At 53.9% G+C, this 17,839-nt stretch overlaps 1 protein-coding gene across 12 annotated transcripts in view; it reads left to right on the top strand.

Annotated features, from left to right (window-relative positions):
- The window catches only part of TNS1 (tensin 1), a 216,272-nt gene that overhangs the window by 173,524 nt on the left and 24,909 nt on the right, over positions 1-17,839 (top strand). For 3 of the 12 annotated variants that reach the window (XM_027567200.1, XM_027567258.1, XM_027567239.1), the window contains 5 exons: positions 411-497; positions 5,530-5,726; positions 6,585-6,660; positions 11,600-11,692; positions 12,900-12,938. The exons of 1 other annotated variant lie outside the window; for it this stretch is intronic. In XM_027567200.1, the coding sequence (XP_027423001.1) occupies positions 411-497; positions 5,530-5,726; positions 6,585-6,660; positions 11,600-11,692; positions 12,900-12,938 (492 nt within the window). Of the gene's footprint in view, positions 1-410; positions 498-5,529; positions 5,727-6,584; positions 6,661-11,599; positions 11,693-12,481; positions 12,506-12,899; positions 12,939-17,839 lie in introns of all 12 variants that reach the window. 8 more of the 12 variants (XM_027567210.1, XM_027567270.1, XM_027567162.1 and 5 more) reach the window with 7 other exon arrangements.

Raw genomic sequence — 17,839 nt, 5'->3', positions numbered from 1 at the left:
CCTGGTCCCAGGCTGGCACCTTCCTGCTCCACGCTGGGGTTAGGAAAGAGAGAGGTGAGTGGTGTCCTACTGGACTGCAGAACGTCCACCTGTCCTTTGGAGAAGTGAGACCCCAGATCCACCCTCTCTTCTTGTCTGACATCCTGCCTACCTTCCTCAAGTGTGTGGCCAGATTCTAGACTCAGAACACCAACTAATATTGATTTTTTTCTTTGTTTTTGTTTTGTTTTCGTCTTGTTAAATGCCTCGTCCCTGGCGTTCTTCGTGTGTTCCGTGTCCATCTGTCCCCTGTGCCGCGGGCGTGTTTCCTTCCTTGCCTGGTGTCCTCCTCTCCCCGCCTCCCTCGTTCCCCACCTCACCCCATGCTGCTTGCCTCCCCCCTGCCGGCTCCCCGGGGTGGGGGTGGGCAGCGTACAATGCCAGGCTGCAGGGCACTGGGCGGAGAGTCAGCTCCTGGCACCCTCCTCTCCACCGGCTCCGATCTTCCTCTCTCTCTGGTTGGTTCCTCTCCCTCTCCCCTCCTTTTATGACTCACCCTAACTCCCCTTTTCTCTCTCTTCCCTTCCAGACTTTGCCTACTTTCTTCCACCTCCTCATTTCCCATCTCCTCCTCATTTTCCCTCCTTTCCCTCTAATATTCTCTCCTTTCCATCTCTTTCTTCTCTTTGCCTCCGCTTTTTTTCTCACTGCCTCCCTCCTCTGTCCTTGCTCCCTTCTCCCTCCCTTCTCTCTGCATGAGTGAGTGCTCCCACTTCTGCATGGACACGGCCTGATGCTTCCAGCCTTGGCCTTCCCTGCTGGGAACAGGGTCTGGGGTGACTGGACCAACTTTCAGGCTCCTTGTGGGCATGCAGGTCTTTGCAACAAGGGTGCTCAGTGAGGGTTCGGGACAGCCCAGCTCTCCAGCCGCCTTGGCTCTTAGATCACCCAGGCTGTCCTGGCCAGAGCCTCTGCAGGAGCCAGGCCATGCTCAGTATGGACCAGCGGGCACAAGACACAGAGTGGTGCCCCGGCACCTGCTGCTCTGTCCATTCTGGAGTACAGCACTCGATGGGGCAGGGCACCCCCCTCTGACTCATCCTGAATCTCTGACCCCAGGACCCATGGGCAAGAGTCAGAAGCCCCGGGTGTGGTCCTGGCTCTGCCTGTTACCACCTCTGTGACACTCCCGGGCAAGTCTCTGAATTGCTCAGAGCTCACTCTCCCAGCATGACAAATGGAGGACTGTAGCCTGGGCATGTGCCTTTAGCTTGGTGACTTGATGTACTCCAATATGGTGGCCCTTCTATCCAGAGTCACACTGCTCTATTTGAGAATGATGTGGTCCACTGGCATCCTCCATCCCAGCTGGGGCTTTTAGTTCTGGGGAGGGAATCCCCTCATTCTATCCCAGCTCCTTGGAAGCCAGAAGCCCAGGTCAGGGAGATGATGGTGTGCACGGGTTTATCCCATGCCGTGGCCTTAAGCAGCTCTGGGAAAAGGCTTAGGAGGTGAAGGGAGCTGTTGACTCCCAGTGGCAATATCTGGTGCTTTCAGGGCCCTCCTTCTCCCAGTCCATGGACAACAGGGAGATGGCTCTAGCAGAAAGGCTCCCTGTCCGCTTCCTCTTCTGTCCCTCCACCTTCTTCTTGGCCCAGTGGTGGGGAGTGCAGTGTCCAGCTGGGCCTGGGGTTTGGGGGAGTTCTGAGGGTGGGCCTGTCCTGAGGGGAGCTGGCATGGCTTGCCCTGGGGCTGTTAGCTAGTGTGATTGCCGTGTGGCTTTCTGGTGCCCTGGCCCCAGCAGGTGGCCTCCTGGATCCCCTCGCTTCCGGAGCCCCAGGCAAGCAGTTGGACACCCAGCCCTGCCACCTGGAGCTGAGGAATCCAGTCTTTTGGAAAATGGAAGGCTGGAGAGAAGAGCTGGGTCTGTGAAGGTGGAAGCGGCCAGTCGGGGGGTTGTAGAGGAGGCATGTGACGAAGCCTGGCACAAGGACATTTGTCCACGGACGCCGGGGTGGTGGGCAGCCATGCTGTATCTGTGAATCAGGTGTATTGATGTGTGTTAGGGCGACAGCCTCTAGAACTGTGTGTGTGTGTGTGTGAGATGAAGGAGATTCTTGACCTCAGGTCCAGGCCACTTTAGGGGAGCCTTGGAGCCAGCTGTCCCCTAAGCACAGCACCATCCTGGGGGAGCAAGTGAGGGCCCCGGGAGATTGAGCTGCTCCAGCGCCCTGTGCCCTGCTCTTCAGGTCTGGTGGCCAATGTGGAGGCCCCGGGCTGAGGTGACCGCTGTCCTCCAGGAAGTGGGGAAGGCGTGATGCCCAGAGTGTGTGAGCAGCCCTTGAAGGACAACACATGGCTTCTTGTGTAGCGGGTCACTGTTCTAAAGGCCGCTTTCTGGCTGCTCCTTTGTGCTGCTGGGCTTAGAAGGCTGGACTCATCAGCTTTGCTGGGAAGACTTTGCAGAGTCCCTGGGCTGCCTGTCTTCCCCCTACTTTCTTCATAAACTTTCTCTGGTCCCCGGTCTCCTGCTGAGGGAGGGCTGACTGTGGAGGTTCTGAGCATGACTGTGACCCACTGCTGTTCCTGTCAGGCTCAGGCTGTGTGTGCCCACGTGTGTGTGTGTGTGTGTGTGTCTGTGTGTGCGCACATGCCTATGTGTATGCAGGGAGTGGGGCACGTAGACAGAGGCCCTGAGAGCGGGGGCGGGGCCAGGAGACTGAGAAAGTCCTGGGGTGGGGGTGGGGGGATGTGCTGGGTGGAGAGGAGGCTGGTGGGAGAGAGTGGGGCTATTTTTATTATCCGTCAGTCTCTGGGACGTGAGGGAGGGGTGTTCTCCCTCTGACACAGGCCGTCAGCTTGTGTCCAGACGTCCCAACTTGGCTGAGGAACAATGGGGCTCTCTTCTCTCCCTTCTCTCTCCCCTCTGCCATGGCCCGTCTCCCCTCCTGTAGAGAGGGACAAGAGAGAGGGAATATGGCTCTCCTGGCACTCGAGGGGCAGATCTGGGCCTGCCAAGGCGGACAACAGTGGCACACTGTGTTCAGAGAATGCGAGAGGCCCCGGGGCTGGCCACTGGGGCTGCGGGGGGCACTCCGCGGGAGAGGGTCTGTCCCCGTGGGAGTGGAATGTGGGGCTTCCCTCTTCTGCAGAGGGGGGCTGTGCCCTGCAGGACCCTATGCTTTGGATGGCAGCCTGTCCATCCCCCTGCCTCTGGACAGAGCTGGTCCCACTCTGGTGGTGGTGGAGAGGGGGCTTGAAGAAGAGGTGGGATTGCTCTCAAGTGTCTGACCGCCTTGAGTTAGACCTCACACCCTCCACAGCCTGGAAGCTTCCCCTCCCCACAATGGGCTAGCCTCCTCTCTGGGCCACTGCAACCCTCTGCAGCCCTTGAACATGGAGCTCATGTTCTGAGTGCATTCAGGAGAATGTTCTGTGTCCCTCCAGGAGAGTCAGGGCCCTGAGTTAAAGCAGACCTGTTTTTCAAGGGCAGACATCGGATCCCCAAACAAGGACATCAGCCGCCCCTTGCAAAGACATGGGCTCTGGCTGAGGGAGGCAGTGGGGCTGGGCGAGCCGGAACTCAGTGCAGCCCTAATGCGTTTCTTTTAACCTTGGGGCTGAACTTAGTTCCAAAGCCCCGGGAGCCTTTTCCGAATGTGCCTCCTTTGTCACAATTATTATTAGAAAATCAATGGCTACGTCTGTTTCTCTCTAATGTTTTTGCCAGGAGTGAAACTAGTGGCAGCTCTGGACCAAGCCGCTCGGGGAGGCTCGACGGGGAAGGGAGCTTGGTGGAGGTGGGGGAAGTGTGAGAGAGGGTAGGGGACCCCCCCCTCAACCGATTCTCTGAGGGCTGAGAGCCTGGGGTTGCCCCAGGGTCCCTGAGTGGGCCCTGCCCAGCCCTTCAGAGGTGTGCCCCGTCTCCATTCAGGTTGATCTTCATAGCAGCCCCTGGTTAGGACGGTGCGACCCCTACTTTTCTCTTCTGTAAATAAGGGTTCTTTGAGGCAAGGGGCTTATTTGTTTTAAGTAGGGCGGTTTGTGAGTCTGGTTTACGGTCTTTACCCGAGGCTCTTTTTTCTCTTGGTTGAGCTGGTAGGCAGGTTGCCTCTGATGAATGAAGAGCTGGCAGTGGAAACTCAGGACACCACCGCAACCGGGGACCTTCTGCATCTGCAAGTGCTCTCCAGACGAGGCTCCTAGTTATGGGCTGGTCTGAGTGCACGTCTTGGAGTGACTGTGTGTGTGTTTGTGTGTGTGTGTGAGAGTGTGTACATCCGTCCCTAGACTTGGCAGCTGGCAGCCTGCTGTTCATGACGAGTAGGTAGGCTTCTCAGCCTGTGCTTTTCATAGTGGCCTCAATGGCGGTGCCAGGCGGGAGCTAGGGATTCTTGGGGCCATGCAGACCCCCCCCGTGAAGGGTAGATGACAATGCAGTCTGATGGAGGGTGATTTCTGCTTGGCTGTGCTGGCTCGTTGCTAAGGCCGTCTGGTGTGTGCGTGTGCACGTGTGCCATGGGGTGGTCGGTCGGCCCACAAGTGCTGGCCTGAGGCTGGTGTAGCTAGGGTCTCACGAGACCTTTGATAAGTCCCAGCACCTCTCTTCACCTCGCCTGCCCTCTCGGGTGGTGGCGAAGGCAGGGCTGGAATTTCCTTCTTCAGGGTAGTGAGGATGAGGGGCCCACCCTCAGGCTGGGTCATGGCCTCTGGGCCCCAAGGGAGTAACTTTTCTAGGATTCTGGAGCCAGCTCAATGAGGCAATGGGTTTCGTGCTGCAGCCCAGCTGTGGGAAGAGGGAGTGGGAAGGGAGGATGGTGAGGTTAAGGCCTGGGGAATAGGAGGGAAATACACAAAAGCACAGGGAGCACTTGTCTGCAGGCTCTTTGCCTGCTGCTCTGGGGCAGCCTGGAAACCTGGGCCATCTTTGGGGCAAGAAAAGTGTGGGCATACAGGAAGTGGGTGGGAGGTTTCAGAGTGACACTGAATGGAGGAGGGTTGGGGAACCCCAGAGAAGGCCAGCAGTATTCCAGGGGCCAGCTGGGGCTGGGACATCGTGACAGGTCTTAGTCATTTCTTGGGTTTCTTCTCGGGAGCACCATTTGCAAGCTGATGCGTCATTCAGTCTTTCCAAGTCCTTCCCCATGGGCCTGGTGTTGCGTGTTGGTTGATGCAGTTGCCTTGGAGACTGTCTTTCCTCCCTCCACCTTCCCTCCTTTGCCTGGAAGCTCTGGCCCTCTGCCTCCGGGGCTTGGAAGAAGTTGACATCTGTTTCTTGTATCAGTCCTTTGTGCTCTGGGCCCCAACCCTGTGCAGAACAGAGATTCCTGCTGAAGGCCAGCTCAACCTAAGCAGATTCCCCCACCCAGCAGAGAAACTGGGGTGTGGGCAGAGGGAGTCTGGGGGGAGGAGGTGTGAGGGGAGGCAAGTCCAGCTCCAGCTTGGCCCCCCTGAGCTAAGATGCACTGCCTCCTCTAGGGGAGTTAGGCGGATTGATCCTTTCCCCCCACGTTTTGCTCATCGCCCTCTCTGCCCTGCCATTCCTCCCAGGGGTGCAGGCTCGGGAGAAGCAGCCTGCAGAGCCCCCAGCACCTCTCCGGAAGCGGGCTGCCAGTGATGGGCAGTATGAGAACCAGTCACCAGAACCCACATCCCCCCGTAGCCCTGGGGTTCGCTCGCCTGTCCAATGTGTCTCCCCAGAGCTGGCTCTTACCATCGCTCTCAATCCTGGAGGGCGACCCAAAGAGGTGAGTCCTGGGGCCACAGAGGGTAGCAGAGCCCACCTTAACTATTGAGGGACTTGATTGTCATCTGAGTAATGGTGACCTGTCAGTAAACTCAGTATTTTTTTCCTCCCTGCATCCTCAGCCTAGGGCTTCTCTTTGGTTTGTGGAATCAGGAGCCAATTTCCCTCTTTAAATAGCTTTTATTCCCCTACTTCTTCCATGAACATGGAGACTGAGGTTCCCTTCTTGAGTGGTAAAGGACCCTGGTGTGATGTAGGTGACCACAGACTCTAGACTCCAAGCCAGATCCTACAGACTGTTTTTGAACCCTTTCTGGATGTAGGGTTTACTTGGGAGATAGATCTAATTTCAGTGTCAAAATTTTTGTATTTTTGAGACAGTTCAGCAGTTTGAGGAAGTAGATCTTAAACGTTAGTGAGTGTAACAATCACCAGGGAGTTTGTTAAAAATGTAGATTCTCAAGTTCCCCTGTAAAAATTCTAGCCTGTTAGACTTGGGGTGGGACCCAGGAATCTGATTCTGGAAGATTCTGATGTGAGTGGTCCATATTTGGTAAAATCCCAGGTTAATGGGTCCTTCTGGACATAAATGGCTTTTGGACATCTTTTCTCTCCTGCCTTCCGTCCCTTCTCTTTGGCCCTGTTGTGAAATATTTCCAAGGCAGGTACTGCTGGACAGTTGCCTTGCAATCAGCCATTTTCTGTTCTCTTGGCTGCAAGTAGTCGCTGGGGCCACAGGTGACGAGGATCTGCCTCTGACCTCTGTGTTTACTGGAAAGGATGATTGGTTAGGCTGGTAACTGGAAACTCCTCCTCAGGCTTATGACTACGGCTTTGCTCCCTTGTTCTCCTTATGCAGCCCCATCTGCACAGCTACAAGGAAGCCTTTGAGGAGATGGAGGGAACCTCTCCGACCAGCCCACCACCCAGTGGGGGTAAGAACTCCACCCTCAGCCTTCCTTCCCTGGGTCCTTCTGGCCTGTGTAGGTTTCCCAAGTGTGGGAGTGCTGGCAGAGTTGGGTGGGACCAGAATCTGCAGCTTCTCATCCCTATGGCTCATCTTGCTTCTGCTTCCCTTCCTCACCTCTTTTCTCTTCACTTCTTTTCTGCTGTCCACACTCACACATCTAAGATGCAGCAGCTGCATCCTGGGATCCAGGCTGACCTACTCTGGGGTCCCTGGACTCCCATATTATGGTTTGCTAGTTGCTAAGTGGAAACAGTGTCAGACTTTATTTTTTGGGGCTCCAAAATCACTGCAGATGGTGATTGCGGCCGTGAAATTAAAAGACGCTTACTCCTTGGAAGGAAAGTTATGACCAACCTAGATAGCATATTCAAAAACAGAGACATTACTTTGTCTAGTCAAGGCTATGGTTTTTCCAGTAGTCATGTATGGATGTGAGAGTTGGACTGTGAAGAAAGCTGAGCGCCGAAGAATTGATGCTTTTGAACTGTGGTGTTGGAGAAGACTCTTGAGAGTCCCTTGGACTGCAAGGAGATCCACCCAGTCCATTCTGAAGGAGATGAGCCCTGGGATTTCTTTGGAAGGAATGATGCTAAAGCTGAAACTCCAGTAATTTGGTCACCTGATGCGAAGAGTTGACTCATTGGAAAAGACTCTGATGCTGGGAGGGATTGGGGGCAGGAAGAGAAGGGGACAACAGAGGATGAGATGGCTGGATGATATCACCGACTTGATGGATGTGAGTTTGAGTGAACTCTGGGAGTTGGTGATGGACAGGGAGGCCTGGCGTGCTGCAATTCATGGGGTTGCAAAGAGTAGGACACAACTGAGTGACTGAACTGAACTGAACTGAAGAGTCTTTGCATCCTATGTGTAAAACATCCCCCATCCTAAAGAAACATCCTAAAGTAACCCCTGGACCTTCTTGCTTCTGACTCCCATTTCTGTCTGCATCCAGGCACCTCTTCCACTTTCTAGTTTTCACCAAGGAAAGAAAGGCTCAGAACCCTCAGGTTGACCATATGCCCAATGCATCTCTTGGCCTCCAGACAGGAGCCTTTAGCCTGTGTCTTTCTTGATGTTCTCACTAGAGTGGCAGATCCCTAAAGGGCAGAGACATTTCCAAACAATGAGAAAACCTGAATGAGCCAGGAGAGAGGAAGTATTCCATTTCATGGTAGAAGAGACATGAAGAGGAGCTGGAGGAGACCTGGGAAAGTGGTGATGGATCAATACCAGGCTGTGAAGGACTCAGGGTTCCTGTAAGAGGCCTGAGTTGGCAGAGGTGAAGAGACTGGTGATGCTCCAGGATTAGACTGGGGGGGTGGTCCACCCAAGCTATTCGTTCATCCAGGTGAGACGGGTAGAGGGTGAGGACAGCAGAGTTGGAGCTGGCCATGTGTTCTCTGGTGGTTGGCTGTCCTGCCAGGGGGAGGAAGGTGGCACCAGTGCTTGCCTTCTGTGCCAACAAAATTAGGTTGGCCACCATCTTGGACACGTCCCGTGTACTCAGTCACTTCAGTCGTGTCCGACTCTTTGCAACCCCACGGCCTGTAGCCCGCCAGGCTCCTCTGTCCATGGGATTCTCTGGACAAGAATACTGCAGTGGGTTGCCATGCCCTCCTCCAGGGGATCTTCCTGACCCAGGGATCTAACCCATGTCTCTTACATCTCCTGCATTGGCAGGTGGGGTCTTTACCACTAGAGCCACCTGGAAAGTCCATCTTGGACATGCTGCTGCTGCTGCTAAGTCGCTTCAGTCATGTCTGACTCTGTGTGACCCCATAGACGGCAACCCACCAGGCTCCCCCATCCCTGAGATTCTCTAGGCAAGAATACTGGAGTGGGTATCTTGGACATACAGGAAGCTAAATTTGTGAGTGGATTGTCCAGCAGAAAAATAACATGAACTGTTTGCACTAGAAACTTTTCTAACAGCTCCATTAAAGAATATACAGGAAACTGGAGAAATTAATTGTGATGATTTTTTAATTTAACTCAAAATATCCACAGAGTATTATCATTTCTATAGGTAAGTAGAAATAAAACGATTAATGAGAATATTATCCTACAATCTTTTTAAGAAATCTAAAAAGAAGTTGGTGAAATTCATTCTAATAATAGGTATGATTTAGGGAGTTTCTTGGTGGTCCAGTGTTTAGGACTCTGTGATTTCACTACCGAGGGCCTGGGTTCAATCCCTGATCCGGGAACTAAGATTCCCACAAGCCTCACAGTGCTGCCAAAAAAATTTTTTTTGCTGTTATTTAACCCTAAGGATCTAAAGTATGATTTCAACATGTAATCAACATAAAGATATATTTTTCATTCTTGTTTCATACAAGTCTGAAATCCACTGTGTGTTTTTACACTCATATGGCACCTCAGTTCAGACTGGACACACAGCAGATGCACCATAGCCCCGTGTGGCTCCTGACTACCGTACTGGACAGTGAAAGCCCAGGGCAGTCTGTTCAAGACAGCTCTCTAGCCTTATAAAAGGCTTCAGACTCCTGGAATCTCTCTCCCTGGTCTTAACTCCCCAACCTGCATGTGTATGCATGCTCAGTCGTGTCTGACTCTTTGTGACTCCCTGGACTGTTGCCTGCCACGCTCCTGTGTCCATGGGATTCTCTAGGCAAGAATACTAAATTGGGTTGCCATTTCCTCCTCTGGGGGGTCTTCCCGACCCAGGAATCGAACCTGCGTCTCCTGCCTTGGCAGGTGGATTCTTTCACCACTGAGCCATCTGGGAAGCTCCCTGCCCCATCACCTTCACTCTTGCTCCAATTTCCTGTGGGTCCAAACAGCCAGGATTCTGGCCATCACCCTGTCTGGGATGAAGCCATCTGGGCTGGGCTAGAGTTGGTTCTACCACATGTTTCTGTTCCCATTCTTCCCTCCCTCCCCTGGGTCAGCCCCGGGTGCCTGGGGAGGAGAGAATAAGTTAGAGGTTTCCTCCATGCACAGGGTTGGGAGAGAAAACAGAGGCGGAGAAATGCAAGGAATTCTTCTCTGGGGAAGCCAAGCCTTGCCTAGCTTCAGGGCCACCCACATGTCTGCCTCAGCAGAAGGGCTGGATGCCTGGGCACTGAGGGCAGGAGTGATGAGAGAGCTGGAGGTGCTGAGGGAAGCCCAGAGAAACCTCCCACTGCCTCCGTCCCCTCGTCCCCTTCATCCCGTTCACCTGCACCTCTGCTGCACCCACTAGGCAGCCTTATGGGCCCAGAGTCTTCCTGGTCATTCCACGGACAGTGGTCTCTGAGGCTGGGCTCATTCTTCCATAATGAATTACATTCAAAATCATTTGTCTGACAAACATTGCTAAGTGCTGATAAACGTCTATTGTAAGATGTGTGTGTGTTTGTGTGTGTAAAGAGAGAAAGAGGAACACACACAAGCATGGAGGCCTAGACCTACCCCCTGCCTGGATGTGTGTGTTTCTACACACTCGTCCCCTCTGCTGTATCATCTGCTGGGCATCTCAGGGCCGAGTGAGGGTAGAGTGTAGGGCGGGCCGACCATCTGGACTCCTGTGATGCCTCTCTGTTCCCAGGGACGCCTGTGGATACCCCAGCGTGTGCACAAATGTGTATGTGTGCGCCTAGTCGCTCAGTCATGTCCGACTCTTTGTGACCCCATGGACTGTAGCCCACCAAGCTCTTCTGTTCGTGGGGATTCTCCAGGCAAGAATACTGGAGTGGGTTGCCGTGTCCTCCTCCAGGGGATCACAAATAAGCTATTTAAATTGCTTTCATTGGAAGATTATATTTTGGGAGTTTAGTTTCCTGTAGGTCTCACTGCCTTTTTGGGAAAGGGAGGAGATGCCAGGGAGGGTCCTGGAGTTGCTGTGTGGGTCCTGGGCACCCGAGGGCCACGGCTCATCTGTTGAGGCCACTGGGGTGGGGTAGGCAGCCTTAGGCTTTTGGTGGCCCTCTATGACCGCCTGTCCTCCACAGCTGTGGGCTCGTCAGGGTCCTGACAGCTGCAACAGGAGACACGGAGCTCATTTCTTTACTTCTCCTCAGAGGTGGGTTAGGAGACGTGGCAGCTGCCACTGAGAAATCTTATGACTGGGCAGAGCAACAACCTTCAGCTCAGCTTGGAGTCCAGCCACGTCCTTGGCTGATGGGAGAAAGCCTGACTGCTCTTTCTGACCTTGTGTGTTATGTGACACTTCCAACCCAGACAGGTGGCTTGGGAGGTGACCTGGGTTTGTGCAGAGTGGTCATGGTCTTGCCCACGTATTTTAGAGATGGGGCTTTTCCCTCTTCTAGAACACTGTGGTTTGTGGGAAGTAAGGGAGCTCCCAGCTGAGAAATTCTCTCTTCCTGGAGCTTGCAAAAGGCCTGCTCGGCTGGAGGTCAAAGACCTGTGGCTAAAGACTGGCCTGGGGTCTCAGGGTTGGTTCTGCTGGTGATCTCTTCTCCTCCTTCTGTCCTTTACAGGTTGTACCATCTTGATACTGCACTTTCTTTAAGTCCATCTCTGTGTGTGTGTGTGTGTATGTGTTTGGGGGTAGGGTAGGGAATGTGAGAGGAGAGGTTAGAGAGTGATACAGAGCAAGTCAGAGGGTGCCCAAGAAACTAGTGTGTGTGTTATAACTACGCAGTGTGGAGGGACCATATGGAAGAAACTCAGGGTCTAGGGATAGAAATGACTTTCTGGAGGGTGAGGGGCAAGGCTGTTTCCTGACTCCTTTTACCCTTCATCCTGTAGAGAAACACAGGAGACGGGAGTGGGGAGTGGAGCCGCTCCGGCACCACCAGGGCGGGGCTGGTTCCTCTGCTCTGCTTCCTGCTGCCCCCCCAACCCCGCTCCCCCACATGCCCTCACTCAGGAGGGGTCCTCTCCCCACACCTCCACCCGCACTCACTCCCAGCTCTCCTCTCTTATTCCCGGTGCAGTGCGTTCCCCTCCAGGTCTGGCCAAGACACCCTTGTCTGCTCTGGGCCTGAAGCCCCACAACCCAGCCGACATCCTGCTGCATCCCACTGGTGGTGAGTGACTCTGGCAGGAAGGGAAGCGGCTGGGGAGGCCAGAGGGTGGGGTGGGGAGCTGGAGGACGCCTGTGGTCCTGGGCAGGGCCCAGGCCTGGTGGGTTCTCGGGATTCTTCTGGAAACAAGGTGGCAGCCTGGCTCTGTGTCCATGATGAGGTCAGGCCTGGGTGGGTCTCTCTGTTCAGGGGTTGAGGGGGATGGAGACTTCCCGCCCTTGCCTTATGGAGTCAGCACCACTCCCAGCATCCTCTGACGTCGGGGATTGGAGGCATGCCCTGTTTCCCTGGAGGTGGTTAACTTTCTGCCGGAAGCCTGGCTCCCATGCCTCAGAGTCCAGGTGCTTGTGCGCGCGTGTGCACACACACACACATGCAGATATGCACACACACAGAGACATGCACGCACACACATACACACACATGCAGACACGCACACACACAGAGGCATGCATGTGCACACACACAGACATGCACAACCAGACATGCATGTGCATACACACGCAGACATGCACACACACAGAGACATGCACACACACAGAGACATGCACACATACACAGATGCAGACATGCATGCACACATACTCACACACACATGCAGACATGCACGCACACACTCCAGGTTCATACCTCGTCACATTCCCCAGCTCCTCTTCTTATTGGGAAAGGGAAAGCAGAGACCCTGGGCCCTTAGTGACCGTTTCCAACAGGCTGGGCCCAGAAACTTGCTCTCTAGACTCTGGTGTGGGCTGGACTGGGGCTCTGGGGACCAACTTTGCTTCTTTTCTTTAGTCCCCAGAAGACTGATCCAGCCAGGTAGGTGGGCAGTGGCATGACAGGTGTGAGCCACGTAGACACACAGTCGGGCACAGCCTCCCACTCAGGACGTGTCTGCATGGCCAGGGACACGGAGTCACCGGGTGGGGGGCTGCCTGTCACCAGGCCAGCACACTCCTGCTTGAGACGTGGGGGCTGTAACAGGGACATGGGCCTCTGCTCCCAAAAGCGAGGCCCTGTCTTACCTGTGCGCCCTGGAGGGCCTGCCTCTGCCTCGGCCTCACCCCTTTTCTCAACGAAGTCTCTGTCTCTCAGGAAATAATCCCTGTTAATCCATCTCTCTCTCTCCTTTTTGCTCTTCCTCTCCCCTCCGTCCCCTGCCTCTCTTTCCTGCCTCTCCTTCCTCCTCACCTCTCTTCCCATCTTCCCTCAGAGGAGGATGAGAGGAAGGTGCTGACAGAGCTTTCTGAAGGTAAGTGTGGCTTTGCTGTGTGACTGCTTCCTGCTCTCCGTGTCCAGGAATGGCCGTTCACTCCATTGGTTCTGCCTGGCTTGGGGGGGCTGTGGGTAGCGCTCTTCTCTGATCAGGTCTCATGTGACCCGGCGCATAGGCCACGCCCCCCTGATCCCCACCCCCTGATGGGTGATCAGGGGGGTGATGAGCTGTCACTCTGGTGACAGCTACCATTCTGGATACTGACTGAGGTGCCCATAGCCCCAGGGCACGGGTCCAGGCGTGGCCAAGGGTCCAGGCACGAGTGCGGTGCCGCCTTGCTGACAAAATGCTCCTCCCCGGGAGGCGTTCCCGCCCACCTGCCTGGGGTGCAGCAGCCCCTTCAGATGTTGGGGGCTCCTATCCCGTTTCCTGGGTGTGGCCCCACATGTACAGCTCAGAGCACAATTTCTCAGCCTCAGCACTACCGATAATTGGGCCGCACAGTTCTTAGTTGTGGGGACTGTGCTGAGCCCTGCAGGGTGTTTAGCTCCGTCCCTGGTCTCTACCTACTGTTACACATGTGGGTAGCACTCACCGTCATGACAATCAAAATGTTTGCAACATGACAAATGACCCTGGGGGGATGATTGCTCCTGGTTCAGAGCCACTGTCTTGGAACCATAAGCTGCCTTCTGGAAGCCCTTGCCCGGTTTCCTATCAGCACAGATAGTAGGATGTCTGTCTTTCTAGGATCTTGGATGTACTGGGGGAGATTTTAAAAAAGCTATGGATTTCGGCTCCCCTCCCCCCAGCTCCCCTGCCACACACAGATGCCTTGGGACATCCATGCACAGTTGTGACAGTATCTGGTTAGCATGTCTGTGTCCTGGCTTAACCCCTGATTTAAATGAACTCAGCCTTGTACGTGGAGAAGCAGAGAGGGGATGTAATCTGGTTGAAGGCCTTTAACTAATTAGAAACAGAATTCAAAGGATGACTCAGAGCAGCAGGTGAAAGGAGGGAGATGCTGGCCTGGGTGGCCTTGGCTTCCGTGTCCCCATCTCTACCCTGGTGAAGCGGGGGAAGGGGGTTGGACGAGGTGGTTGTTGAGCACTTCCCAGCTTGGATGTGTTAGATGTTCTGACTTCCCACCTGGGCCCTGGGTCCGTATGGCCTGGTTTCTTTAAAGACTCCATCCAGGTTTTTTTTGGCGCGTCTTGGCTTGTGGGATCTTAGTTCCCAGACCAGGGATTGAACCCAGGTCCTCAGCAGTGAGAGTGCAGAGTCCTAACCACTGGACCACTAAGGAATTCCTTCTTCCTGATTCTTAAGCCCATTTCCCACTTCCTTTGCACTCACTACCTTGATTTTCTATCCCCAAAGTGGGCATGGGTTGTACCCCTCTGAATCTGTCATCACCCATGTAAGATGGCTGGAGTTTTCCATAAAACATTACCCACTGCTAGCCAGCCAGAGTACTGGCAACAATGCCAGACTGCCTGGGGGTACAGAACAAGGCAGCCCCCCAGAACAGATCCCAGAATGGGATGAACTACAGTGGGCTCTCACCCCTGGCCAGCCTCACACCCGGGGGAGGACCTTCCCCAGGCTGGGGGTGGGCAGCTGGTTCTCGCCAGGAGCCTAGAATCAGCTGGGGCCCAGAGCCAGTGTTCATGTGCTGTGTTCCAGGAGCCCATCCACCTAGGAGGCTCTCAGCTGTCCTTGTGGCTGCTGACCTCTGCAGACTGGTGAGACCTATTTAGTCTCCAGTGGGAAGGTCTGAGGGTGACAGGCCCTGGCTCTGTGTTCCTCACTTGGGGATGACACTTCAACAGAATGGGACTGACACCTGGCCCTTGCTCCTGATGAGTGATGAGGCCCCACGTACAGGCCCCGAGCCCTCTGACCCTCCTTCATCTCTCCTGGAGGCATGGAGTCTGCAGGGAAGGTTCTTAGGGATCCACTCTACTGCAGCCATCGTTTTCAGGAATGTGGACCTGAGGTCCGTGTTGTGAGGTGGGGATAGGCATCTGCCCAAGGTCACAGTTAAGAGGCAGCAGGGCTAGTCTGGACTTACTGGTCTCCTGTTTCCTAATCAAGTGGCCACTTCAAAACCCTCCTCCCGCCTCCAGGCGCCATGCCCTGGGATTCCAGCGTGGGCATCGGAATTGTTGTCTTGACCTGGAGTGGGGACACGGGCCAAGGATGTGGGTGGCTGGTTCCATTTTTCCTGACTCATGCATCACCTTCTGGGTCAGACTAAAGCATATTCTTTGTTGACCCTCTGAAGCGCTGCTTGATTGCCCTGCTGATATGTGTGAATTCAGAAAAAATGCCTATAAGGAAAAATAACCAGTAGGCTTATTCAGGGGGGAAAAAAGACTTTAGGGAAGTGCTCTGTTCAAGGTGCCATGCTAAATGCTTTACATCTATTTGTTCTGTTCTTCATTGATTCAATAATATTTTGTGTGCCTACTATGTGCCAGGCACTCTGGGGATATAATGATAAGCAGTACTGTGGTTCCTAGTCTCATGGAACAAATGCCTGACCGGTGACATAATTAAATTATCACCAAGAATTCTTGAGATAAGTGCTCCAAAGTGAAGAGATACAGTTTTTATGAGACCCTGGCTGAAGAGGGTGAGTGACATTAACTCAGTGACACTGGGATGGGAGAAGAGCTTTCCAGGTAGAAGTAAAGGGCACTTGCAAAGGCCCTGGGGTGGGAGGAATAGCAGTTTTTCCCCCCATGAATTGCAAGGTCAGTGAAGTGAGAGCAGGGAGGAGCTGGATGCTGGAGCAAGGGGCAGTGTGGTACAGAGCGAGGGTCAGCAGGCAGGGATGCGACCTTGTGGGTCATTGTCACAATCATCTTACGTAAATAATCACAGAAGCGCTGAGAGGAAGGTGGTAGGAGCCCCAGTTTGCTGATGAGGAGATGACGTGTAAGGATGTCAAATGACTTGTCCATGCCCAGACAGCTGATCAAGGGCACAGCTGAGAGTGTATGCCGCTTTCCATTGATTGCACGGGGTATGACCTCTAAACATGAACAGTGTCTTTACTGGGTGTGGGTACAGGGTACCCTTCTCCATGCACAGCTGAGAGTGTATGCCGCTTTCCATGGATTGCACGGGGTATGACCTCTAAGCATGAACAGTGTCTTTACTGGGTGTGGGTACAGGGTACCCTTCTCCATGAAAGAAGCAGAGGAAGAAAGCCCATAGCAGTAAAGGTATGAGGTCAACATCAAGGATCTTCCAGTAGGGAAACAGGGAAAGAAATGGCTGAACCTTCTTTCCTAGAGGAATGGGAACAAGGAACATTCGGCTGAGGTTCTGTCTGTTCCGATGATTAGATGGGTGCATTTGGCGCAAAGGAAGACGGCAGATTAGAAATGGCCCCTCTGGGGATCCCTCCTGCTCTGAAATCCTCGGTGACAGTTGCACTGTGCCCTCTGGGTATTTTAAGAGGGTGCTGTGCAACACAGATTTATGGAGCACCTACTCTGTGCAGGTCCTGTGCTAGGCACTGAGGACATAAAGATGAGTGAGATAGGCTGGTCAGGATGATATTTCAGCACAAGGTAGAAATGCTGAGCTGGGGGAGGAACAGGGCATGATGGGAACTCAGAGGAGGGCCGTGTGGCCCAGTCTCAGAGTTTGGAATTCCAACTTTTGAGTTCCTGGTTTGGGCCTCAGAAGTTTTACTTCTTTCCTCTCTCCATCTGCGTGTCTTCATTTCACTCGGAGCAGGCAGGCCATTTCTCTCCAGGAAAAGACCTTTTCTGCCAGGCAGAGAATGCACTTGAGGGTGTGGGTCAGGAGCTGACAGCGCCCCCAGCCTGGTGGGGCCAAGTCACTTAGCCTCTAGTCCAGCTGCTCTCAGCCTCCAACAGCCTCTTGGAATGGGTTTGGGCTCCTGGAATGTTCTGCATGAAGCACCCTCCTGGCCCCACATCTCCTGCCCTTCCGAGTCCCCGTTGCCTCTGGGTCTAGTTGCTCCAGGATTGGCGGAGAGGAGAAAACTGCAGGAGAGAGTGTGCAAAACAGTAGGAGAGGGGGTAGAGGGAGGCAGACACCAGCAGGCAGCTGTGGGGCCCTGGTAAACTGGCGCTGGAGCTAGCAAGAAGGAACTAGGAGGGACTTTCTCGTCTCCTGTCACTTGATCCAGGCTGGGCAGGTGGGTGTTCTCATTCCTATTTTACAGACGAGAGAACAGAGTCCCAGAAAGGTTCAGCAGCCTGTCCCTGGTCACCCTTCCAGTAAGTGAAAGACAGGGAGCTCACACGTTGTATGTTGTACTAAGGTGGGGAGGAGAGGAAAATGGGAAGAGATAGGGAAAGAGGGTATTTTCAATACGGAATCTGAGTCTGAAAACTTGGGGGAAATGGACTATTTTGTCCTTCAAGGTTGGTTTTGAACAGTTATGAAGTTGGACTCAGAATCAAGTATCTTCCCAAACGGTCCCTCCTGCTCTCGGCTCATGAGGAACAGAGATTGAGGGAGTCTCTATCCTGATTTGGTCCTGGGAGGTCAGGAAAGGGCAGCCAACCAAGAAAGAGGATGGAGAGTAAAGTGACGGCAGGGCCAGGAGGGCTGGGTCTCAAATCCACAGGCTGGGAGCCCCTGAGCAGAGCCCCCAGGCTAGTTGGCCACCCAAACTCACAGAGCTGTTAACTGCAAACGTGGTGGGAACCGCTGTGGGTACTTCTCCCTGGATGAGTGGTCCTGTCTTCAAGTTCAGAGGCTGAGTCCTCTGAGAGCTCCTTTGTAAGCTGCTCTGTAGCTGAGGATCTGATGGGTGTGAGGATGGGGCTCCTGAGGCTGATGCTTTATGAATGTGGCTATCCTAAAGCCGTCTCAGGTTTTCTGATATCTCCAACTTTCTAACATACTGTCCCTTCAATGTTCTGTGCAAACTACACTCAGGCTCC

The sequence above is a fragment of the Bos indicus x Bos taurus genome, chromosome 2 (genome assembly GCF_003369695.1).
Source record: "Bos indicus x Bos taurus breed Angus x Brahman F1 hybrid chromosome 2, Bos_hybrid_MaternalHap_v2.0, whole genome shotgun sequence".
Classification (NCBI taxonomy): Eukaryota; Metazoa; Chordata; class Mammalia; order Artiodactyla; family Bovidae; genus Bos; species Bos indicus x Bos taurus.
The sequence above is the reverse complement of the archived record's forward strand: the minus strand, read 5'-3'. Positions and strand labels throughout refer to the sequence as shown.